The sequence below is a fragment of the Pagrus major genome, chromosome 2 (genome assembly GCF_040436345.1).
Source record: "Pagrus major chromosome 2, Pma_NU_1.0".
NCBI classification, from domain to species: domain Eukaryota; kingdom Metazoa; phylum Chordata; class Actinopteri; order Spariformes; family Sparidae; genus Pagrus; species Pagrus major.
This window is the reverse complement of record NC_133216.1, coordinates 10,219,160-10,229,677: the sequence shown is the minus strand read 5'-3', so window position 1 is coordinate 10,229,677 and position 10,518 is coordinate 10,219,160. Positions and strand designations below refer to the sequence as shown.

Genomic DNA, 10,518 nt, shown 5'->3' with positions numbered 1-10,518 from the left:
TAAACAGAGTATGACAGTACAGTACAGCCCTGCACCGGTCTGTCCAGAGAGAAACCTGCATCGTTTAGGGCAGCATGCTGATTCAGACAGAATGAGACACACCATACTGTGCAGGTCCAGATGGGCGAGACACAAGTGATCAGACAGGCTGTAAACAAGCCAAGAGCAAAAAGTTTAGCCAGATTATCTAAGCTACTAAAAAGTGAAAGAAAGTGCATCTGAAATGTTGGTAATAATCCCTCATTGTGCATGAAATCTGTACAAACTACAGCAAGAGTCAAAGTTGAATATTGAACTTGGCCTCTAAAGAACTTGCTCTGTAAACTGTTTTTGGGTCATATTATTTCTGTTCACATTTGTTTTATCAGCCTGAAGCTTGTGTTCGATCATCTGACTGCTTCTGTCTCTTCTCCTGTCTGAATTTATTTTACCAGTGTCACTGTGTTTTCAAATCTCGGCATCTAACTTGGCAAGAACGAAGGTATTTTTACTGACAGCAAAAACTGCCATACTAGGTCGTAGAATTGTCCATTAAATCTCCTTAAATAAACAATGAGCCCTCACCTTGGCCCTCCACACTAAGACCCCTTTGTTCTCCACTTTTATCCTCCTGAAATCCTTCCGTCTCTTTCTTGCCGTCAGGGAGTGGTGTCTCCGCGATGCATGGAGGCCCGTCCCCATGTGACTTGTCCACCACCACCTCCTCCTCCTCCACCTGCTCCTCCGCCCCCGTGGTCCTTATCTGACTCCGGCTGGCTCTGGGCTCGCTCAGGCTTGGGGTTGGGCGTGCATGGCGGATCAGGCTGTTGCACCGACATGGTCCTACGCAGGTGGGTGCGCTTACACAGGAAGTCAGGCTTCGCCGAGAGACCAAAAGAGCCTTTTCTTAAGACCATACGAACCGAAGGGGATTTCTTAGGTCTGGCTCTGTGCCCAAACTGAAGGGTGGAGAGGTGCGCTGCATAGCCATCGCTCAGGAACTGCATATACAACACAGAGAAGAGGTTAGAAAAACAGCGAGTCGTAAGAAGATTAGAGTAAATGGAAAGAACCAGGAGGAAAGCCAAAGCGTTTTAATTGAAAGAGGCAGACAGAAACGCCATTAACTGCTGCTAGAGAAAGACATTAACGAAAATGTAACTACCTGGCACTGATTTTGGTACTTCTTCGAAGGTCTGCCAACAATATAAATCTGTGAAGGGCTGAGGCCGAGCATGTTGTAAACAGAGATGTCCTTCATGGAGCCGTAAGCAGAGTTGATCTTAATGTGACACTGGTGAGAGAGGAAATAATCTGTTGGACATGTGCGTGGCATTTCGATGCAGCCCAACCCAAGGCGACAAATCTATGAGCCCGCAAGGAATAGAGCTCACTGCAGGGTGAGGAGCAAAATGTGTCACGTGACTAATATGAAAGACTGGTTTCTGTGAAGACCACAGCAACAGTGTGTTAGGGAGCATTCATAGTGTATTATAATGCATTCATGATGCGTTATAACTGCGCTCATAAACACACGTAATGCTTTGTCTTTAGTGGTGTACCTCCTGTATGAGGTTCCTGAGGAAGATGGTCTTTTGCCGCAGAGGATCATGAACTAGGCCTTCAGAGAAGAAGATCATCCCGTGGGGAAAGTTATGCTGTGACAGCCAGGATACCACGCGCTGCTTCTGCATGTCAGGGCGGCCTGTGATGTAGATAATGAGATACCCCAGGTCCTGCCAGTGCCTGCATGTGAATACATAACATCAAACGAGTTATTCATTTTGATAGACTGCAGTGGTGTTATCATGGAGAGAACATGAACCTTAATGCACAAGCACACACGCACATACATTCAGAGGCTGTTACCACTGACCTGACGACATCAACAGCCCCGGGGCGGACCTTGGGGTCACTGCCCATGATTGAAACACTGGCAGCAAAAGAGCCATCAATGCTGAAGACCACACACTCCATGCCCCGTGGCAACACAGTCAGGTAGGCCTCTGCACTCGTTTGATCCCCCCTTGGATAGAAAAGGAGAGAGGTTGCGTAAGAAAAAGCATTTGCTACACATGGTTATTACTCCCTTCAATATTGCAACCTCTAGCTAGACGCTAACACACCATTACAGGGTATGGATAAAGGACTTAATTCTATAAGTCTCTCCTTTTTCCTATGACGACTACGAGTACGTGCTACAAGGATGCTTACTTGACCACCATTTTAATCGGATAGACTCCCAGGCCGAGCTTCTTGCTCTTGGGTATGGTATACGCGACCCTGCCGCTGCTGTTGGTCACCTCTGTGTCAAAGTGCACCCAGCGGCCAGACTGAGGTTGTGTCATTAGTAAGATGTCCACCTGAGAGGAGCAGAGCGGGTCAACAGGCAGAGATTCATGTTAAGACTTGAATACACACATGTATATCTGCAGTAATCAATCATGTTGCTGCTCTTCACCTTTTCTCCAGTCAGAGTGACCATGTCCAAGGGGCCGTACATGAAGCGACCCACCAGAGTTTGAGGTCCATCCTCGGTGGCAATGACATCATTAACCCTGTGGTTGCCGGTGACGTTCTACAACATAACAAGAAGGAGCATAAAACACAGTTCAGTCAGGATACTCGGGTTAAGGTTTTTACTTTTTAGTGCTGCTTCTGTGATGTTCTAAAACAAATCTTAGTTTATACTGATGACAAGCATGAGATGAGGTACAAAGCTCTGAAAAAGACACTGAGAGGTTTTATCACACAATTAAAGTGCAGTGTGAAAGATTTAGAGAGATCGCTTGGCAGAAATGATTATAATAATTATGTTTACATAGTGTTTCTGTTAACTTAGAATGAGCCTTTTATATCCTCAGCGGGGTTTGGTCCTCATCCACACAGTCCACCATGTTGCACCACCATGTTTCTACGGTAGCCCAACACAGACAAACCAAACACTAGCTCTAGAGAGGGCCTTTTATTTTTTATTTTTTTGCAACTGAGCCCTTCGAGGATGCCCCTTTCATACCCAATGGTAACAGTATCAACTGTTACAAGTAAACCTGTTTACCTGTTTTCAATTGAGCATACATCAAAATTAACAAGGATTAGCACATTACCACAGTCTGTTTAATTTATGTTTTAAACAGCATCGCAACTTTTTTGGAATCGCGATTGTATTTAGGCATCTGTTCGCTAACAAGTTCATCACATCATCTTAAAGGTGAATAATATGTGAATGCTGCATTTGTATCTTGTTTCTGCTTCTTCACACTGCAGTGTTCAGTTAAAAAAAAGGTTTAAAGACCCCTTCAAAATCACACATATAACTAAGTGTAAGAGAACAGGGGGCAGCGCATGGAATGATAAGATATAAACTATTGGACGTGTGACTATGTATTTACTTCTATGCATGCCTAAACCACAGTGATGATGCACTGAAATCACTACTGGTGTCGTTAGCCCTTCAGACATTCAGCACTGCACAGCAAGGGTGAAGTTTTCCCTGCTTTGATGTGTAGTACGCTTTGCGGGACCTTCCAGAAAAGAGAGTTAAGTTCTTTTAAGCTTTCTTGGCTTGTTATTTTCTCCTTATTGCGCCATTCAGTGAGTACCTCCTAGTGAGCAAGCAGAGAAACACTAATCCCTAAATCTCTACTTACTGGAATGGTTGCAGTTTAATAGCATATTTCTTATACTCTGTTGTGGGCCTCCATGACAGAAAGTTTAATTCTCCTTCCAGGTTCTCTGCCATTTCTGTAACCTTTAGTTTAAGCTGGAGAATTTTGCTCTTTTTCAACACCCTGCTGTTGATAAAAGATAACACTTCCTCCACACAGGATTTATACTTGTGAAGCGCTGATAAAATGTTAACTTTTTAAAAGAATATAAAATACATGACTTCATGAGTATACAAAACAACAGCAGTAAATGTAACGTGTCAACCCCATCTTTGTTTATCGCAATGATTTCATGAAGAGTCCGAGGCTGGCATGGCATTTTGTTTACTTGAAAATAAAGTGCTGTTCATCGACAGCACTCACCAAAAAATAATGGACCATCTGCACATAACAAATACTGTCAAGTGCTAATGGGATCCATGTCGTTGTCGTATTTTACTGTTCCAATACATCAGCTAATGAAAACTGATTTAAAAGCTGTGGCACCTAACGAGGAAGTTCAACATCTCCAGCTGTTTTGTTTTGTCAACAATGAATTGTTTGCCAGTGTGAGGTCTTATTTACTGATCCGGTGATGTGGCGAACAAGCAGAGTGAGCGGAACGTATATGCACACCAGCACACTCGGCACATAAATCATCACAGCTACTGCGTGACTTGAGGAGGCTTGACAGTGTTCGATATGTAGTTATATTTCCCTGACACAGTTCACTTGGCACTCTGTGCGGTCAAATGTGAAAACAGGAAAGCAACATGCGTAGTATCGCCATCCACTCACAGGCGACGTGTGGAAGAGATGAGTTGCAGAGTCAGACCCCCGCCTGCGAAAAGAGCAGCATGTACAAGAAACAACAGCCACACTAGTGGTCCTGCTCCAGCTGTGACAAAGACCTCTTACCACAGCAGAGGGAGATTAGAAATAGAAGCCAGCTCTCTGTGAATAGTATCATTCTGCAGCAGATGAGCTGGCTGTGCCCCGATTCAATCTCGACTAAATCTCCCTAACTTTTCTTTAAGCGCTTACATCAAAAACACGTCACGTTGCCGAGGTGAGGACACGAACAGGATTACACTGAAAGAAGGACACCTTCGTAGACTGAAATATAGATATGTTTCCATGGTACTTCCACGGTTGCACTGCTCTATTTATGGCTTCAATAAAGGCAAGCAGTCACTAAACTCTTGTCTTTAGAAAATGGCAGATAAAAGGAGCATGAAACAGCAACGTGACCTTGATTGTTCCACACGGCAGAGCTCAGAAGCATCAAGTAATTGTGTGTCTGCCTGCTTCAGTGCTTCAAGGTGAAAGTGTGGGAGTATTTTAAGAAATTCAGGTCACAGCGCTTAAGCACTACAACCTCAGCAGTTAGAGATAAATGTATTTTTAGTCTGAATGAATGCAAGGCCATTGTGACAGAAGAACAATCTCTGCTGTGTGGGCGGTTGTATTTCTGGAGACGATATTCCAGCTTGTATAATATATTGCGTCTGAGCCGGAGCGCTGTGTTAAAGTATTCATGAATTTGTTCACATAAAGTTTGAAAATGAGCTCCTAAATGTTAATTGAGGAGCCATAAAATCACACTTGTGTTGGCGATTTCGCCAGCAGGAGCAAACTGGGGCAAAAGTATATTTATACAAAGTAAAGCACCGAATAATTTATTACCCTTAGTTTGACGTGTGTCCTCCTTCTGAGCCATTTTTCTCGCGGGCTGGAGGGAGAGAATGGAGCCGAGTCCTGGTTGTGTGCTTCCTGGGTCTTCAAACAGTCGCATCTCATGAGCTGCCAATAAACACATGCACGTATAAGAGCGGGAATTTGCACACACAAGAAATCCATTCTTACATTAAAGGTGCACTCTGTAGTTTTGAGGAGGACATTTTAATCAGAAATAAAAATGACAATGATGATATTTTATGCCTAAACAAACTAAATAAACAACTCTTGTCCTTTTCACAACTAAATAAACAGAATAAACAAACTGACCTTATAGGACAATTTCATTCTGTTATACTTACTACTATATTTGGCGGACCCTGCCACCTTTCTAGCTTCAAACAGTGTACTGGGGACCTTATTATCCTCTGAGAACAGCTTGTTTATTCAGTTATGGAAAAGATAAATATTTATTATTACCTCATTAATATTGTGAATGTCTTCTCCAGAACAACATAGTGCCCCTTTAAACAGACAGAGCAGGTTTGTCTACAAGTATAGACTCTTATCTGAGCACTGACGCAGTAAAGAATAGACAATAATAATAATAAGGAATCGCCTAAAGCCTGGAGGTGAAATCTGCTGTTATGTTTAGCGATCATAAATCACAATTTTAATGGAAAGCATTTGCGACAAGAGCATCACTGACACAGATTACAGGCTGAGGGGTGATTTGGAGTACTCAAAGAAAATTACCAGTCACTACTTGAAGAGGTCGTGCGTATCATTCCTAACGGATCAGACGAAGACAAACATTCTCTCACATGCTGAACTTGCACTGTGAGCAATAATTTGGCTTTAACTCTTTAATATGACGCGGCATTAAGTGGAGCTGAAAAACCGCTGAACCAAAATAATGATCTTCAGCTTTATTAGCTTCCTAATGGCATCGATAGCACTTCTTCTTTTTTCCTGCACGCTCTCCTTATTCCACTCACGTTTCCTGACAAAGAAGACATGTGCGGCAGACAGTGGCAGCGGTGAAAAAAAAAAATCATTCTGTTTTTCTTCTCCTGCCGCTCTGCTTTCTAATGATCAAGTTCAAAGACTGTGTCTTCAGTGGCTTCTAATAGGACATGACGTGATGACACTTGTCTTGTTTCTTCATTAATTTTTTGTCCTGCTAATTGTTGCTGTCTAGGGATTCAGTGAAGATCCTTGTCTTCATCACAGACGCACCTGAATACAATCATTGTCAAAGACATATTCACGGACAGCTCAGGCAGCCAGGGCTCACGGTTTAATTCCCACTTTGTGCTTAAAATATATGCAGAGTTGGCACGATGAGACTATACAGTCGGGTAATTGTGACTTCAGAAAGTTGATGATAGAGATATGGAAATGACCGAAGAGTCACTTTAGCTGAGAACACATTTGCAGACCTTTAAAATCCTAACCAACCGTAAAGGAGTTGGCAGCACACATTTATTTTCTGAATCATGCACATTAAAGTCGTGCCCTTTTTATAAACCAGCAGAAACTGAAGAATCCTGCACAGCTTTGTTAAGATTTCAGTCATAAAATCAAACACGCTTGATGAAAGGACTCCCACTTGTCTGAGGCTCAACTGCGAGGTGTGAGATGAATCATAAACATCCTTGCGCAAGATGAAGTGCTGATTGGTGATAGCGACCTTCACTTAATTTTGCAGAAATCTCCAGAATCTTGACCATCACTCATCAAGACTAAAACAAGGTAAAAGTAAGGCTTTATATCATGTAGTGCATTCTGAGCTGCAGATCCACGTGTCATAACTCAATATATATTCTCAACATAATATAAGATGTCTTGAAACGACCTCTCGCCATATTCATGGTTAATTGTTCATTTCTTATTATCTTCATTTCTCCTCGTCCCCAATTACACGTCATAAAGGAGTACTGACGACATCACTGGCTGGCTGCCAGACTTGTGGTTATAAGATATTCAGGGTGTCATCTGTGCAGCAGGAGCCCTTGAACAGCGAAGCAGCATCTTTCTTTTGTGCAGCAAGAAGACACCATTAAATGGCAACAGCTGTTCTACAAGAAATGGTGTTTGGTTCAAAGAAATGGCAAAAGAGAAGAGAGAATAAAACATTACAGAGTCACATTTCATTACCTTAAACTATGAGAACAACCTGAAAAGTCACTGAGGATGGAGCATTTAAAACTAGAGTTTCCTTTATCCATTTTTACTTGGAAAATCTGTTGAAGTCCTACATATCTAAAGGTGCACTATGAAGTTTTGGAGAAGAAATTAAAATCATAAAAGAAATCTTGATTCATTGATTTTTCATGAAAGAATAAACTGATAAACAAAATTAAAGGAAAATGCAATTTCACACTGTTTTACTTTAAAGGTGGGCAGAGCTGGGGCCTCTGGGGAAATAAACGCAGCAGGCACAACAGATTCTCCTCCGCTGCGGGAAAGAGCTGAGACTTTATTTTTTAAACTTTGCCGGAGTAGAAAGTGGATTTATCTTCACTCTCAACCTTTCTGCAGAGACAACCCACAGAGATTCTGACACCCTCCACTGTAAGGTGTACTGTAATTTGTCTCTCTTTGTCTTTGTTGACTGCTTACTGGAGGGGAAATGTACTTTTTCTTCAAGAACGTACAAAGAGGAGAGGCAAAAAAGAAGCTGGACGGAAATAACCTGAGTATCTGGTGAGTGCTTGGTTCAGTCACAGGCTGAATTGAACACAAACACAGACACTCGGACCAACACAGCGTTGGAATGAGACTCAACAATCAACCATCTTACCACTCTTTCAACTATATTTGATTGTTGAGTCTCAATCCAAAGTTGTTTGGGTTGCCTTGGGTTTGGGTTGGTGGTTCATGGCATCAGCTGTCTCATTGCATTGTTTTTAGGCTCAGTTAACACAGATAATATTTGACCAGAATTTCTTCCAGTTGTCTGGGGCAGTGAAATCTTCCAGGACCTGTGGAGTGGCACTCTGTCTAAAACATGGCGTAGCCCGTGTTAAAGAGGACAGAATCAACTTTTTGGGTAACAAGAGAATTGGCACTGGTTTGGACTTTCTGGAAGTCGTAAGTTGGTTCATGTCTTACCTACAAGCAGTTATGTTACAGAAATAATTAGAAGGGTATGCGGAGTTCCCCAAGGTTCAATCCTAGGACACTCTTTTTTAAAACCGCAACATATTGCCGTTCACTGATTATTCTTTGAATTATTTTTATATTTCCACAAGAAACTTTTATTCTGTCACTTTATATGCTATTTTTATATCATGACTTTTTTCTTTGTTTGTTTTTAAGCTTGTTTTGTTGTCTCCTATATATACTTTCTTGTGTCAAGACCAGTGTAGGACCTGGTAAATCTGGCATCTACCCTGCAAGAAATGCCAAGACAAGTTTCTAAAACTAAACCACATGAAAAGACTATTTCCAACTTAACGCCTCTGTCCAGTGCCTCCACTTTCTACCTCCTACAGCCTTCTTGTCGGTGGTTTTGTTATGTTATACAACATTACACAGTCTGAAACATTTTAACGTACGTGTTACAAAGAGCTGAGCAGATCATGCAGTGACAGCAAGCGGCTTCCAGCTGCTCTCATTTGATTATAACAACACAGAGGCAAACAAAGCCTGAGGCCTTGGATTTGAAGCAGAGTACAATTTTTACATCAAAGAGGACAGGCTATGTATGCAAACTCATGGTGTTAACAAGAAACTGGAGATGTACCATATTTTTTTTTTAAGTTCTTACATCTTCTCCCGAAGCAACGTGCTTACTGATGTTCAGTCTTCTGAGCTACCAGCCAGCAAACTTTTCCCTGCAAACGTTTTTTTTTTTGTCTTGTTGTGAAGATTTAATCTGAAAAGCCTTTAGATGATGGTAGTTGCTGCTGGAAATAAGTTATACTAATTATGCACTTATACTGTAATTTCCGTGAGAAAAAAAAAGGGCAGAGTAGGCCAATTAAAATATTCAGACAGTACTCCTCCTAACTTGTTAAGCTGCCCGCAGGATGTCTGGCTTGTTTGCCAAACAATACAGACGCTAAGCAAATAGGCAAGTGCCTCAATTTAAATGCTTTTCATGCCATACATCTCTCATTTTACAGCAGTGCCATTATCCCTCTACAGCTGCTAGACCATGAGATGGCAGCTGCTTGATTGACGGCTCATTTGAGCAGATATGAGCTTCTACGCCTGTCCTAAAGCCTGCAACAGCCAATGGGTGATCATGTAGACTAGTGACCCACTCTCTATTCCATATCTTCTCTCCTGAGCCACTTACACACCAGTCCCCAGATGACTGATGCATCATGTAGCCAGTGAGATTTTAATTCCAGTAATATATAGTTTATATCAGGTTTTAAAGCCCTAGAACTTGAAAATTATGCAAGTTTATGTAGGTTTATGCATTTTGCTCTTTGAATTGGCTGTTTTTCCACCTTAGCACTAGTATTTGAATATTTTATATGCCCAAAGTTAGCACTAATCAGGAAATAAAGAACAATGATGGGTTTTTGCCCCTGTAACTCTCAAGCAGGGGTACTTTGCGGTCATAAAATTGCTTTTTGGCACCTGAATATATCCAGTTGTTCAGTGTTCATTTTCAGTGATATTGTTATCTAATTTTAACTTGGACCATGTAAGACTATATGATGTGGATTCATTGTGTTTTCCAGCTAATAGGGGCAGTTATAGGTCATCTGTAGGGTTATTTTTGCATTAAAAAGAAAAAAGAAATAAATAATTCAGCTTATTAAAACTCCTACAGACAAATGCCAGAAGCATTTACAGAGCTTCGGACAGCTCGAATAAAAGAAATCAGCTTTCAAAAGAGCCCAAAACCATGCCTGTACTCCAAATGGTTCAACAACAGCTTTGAATTTACTTTGGGCTGGACTGGGATAGGCATTTTAGGTAAAATTAACATACATTTTGCAAGATCTGTAAAAGTTGCTGGAGAAAAAGATAAGCTGTCAATAAGGCTGGCCCACCTGCCGGAGAACAAAAGCTGCAACGTCAGTAGACTCCCAGTAGGAGGCGTGAAAAAGGTGAGGCAGAGCCACCGTTGGGAAGGTCGTCAGCACGTCAGGGCAGTACAAAGCATAATCCAGCCTCTTGGAGCCCCACCAGCTGCTGGAAACTGGAAACACACACGCATATTCAAGAATACTTGTGGAAATCTTTGAAA

General features: G+C 41.8%; 1 protein-coding gene across 1 annotated transcript in view; it reads right to left on the bottom strand.

The window, feature by feature from the left end:
- Positions 1-638: 638 nt before the first annotated feature.
- pitpnm3 (PITPNM family member 3) overlaps positions 639-10,518 on the bottom strand; it is an 85,614-nt gene continuing 75,734 nt past the window's right edge. Inside the window, exons 12-19 of the mRNA XM_073488596.1 lie at positions 10,322-10,470; positions 5,313-5,429; positions 2,441-2,557; positions 2,194-2,342; positions 1,856-2,005; positions 1,542-1,725; positions 1,145-1,273; positions 639-980 (exon numbers count right to left, since the gene is read on the bottom strand). Coding sequence (XP_073344697.1) covers positions 639-980; positions 1,145-1,273; positions 1,542-1,725; positions 1,856-2,005; positions 2,194-2,342; positions 2,441-2,557; positions 5,313-5,429; positions 10,322-10,470 — 1,337 coding nt within the window. The remainder of the gene's footprint in view (positions 981-1,144; positions 1,274-1,541; positions 1,726-1,855; positions 2,006-2,193; positions 2,343-2,440; positions 2,558-5,312; positions 5,430-10,321; positions 10,471-10,518) is intronic.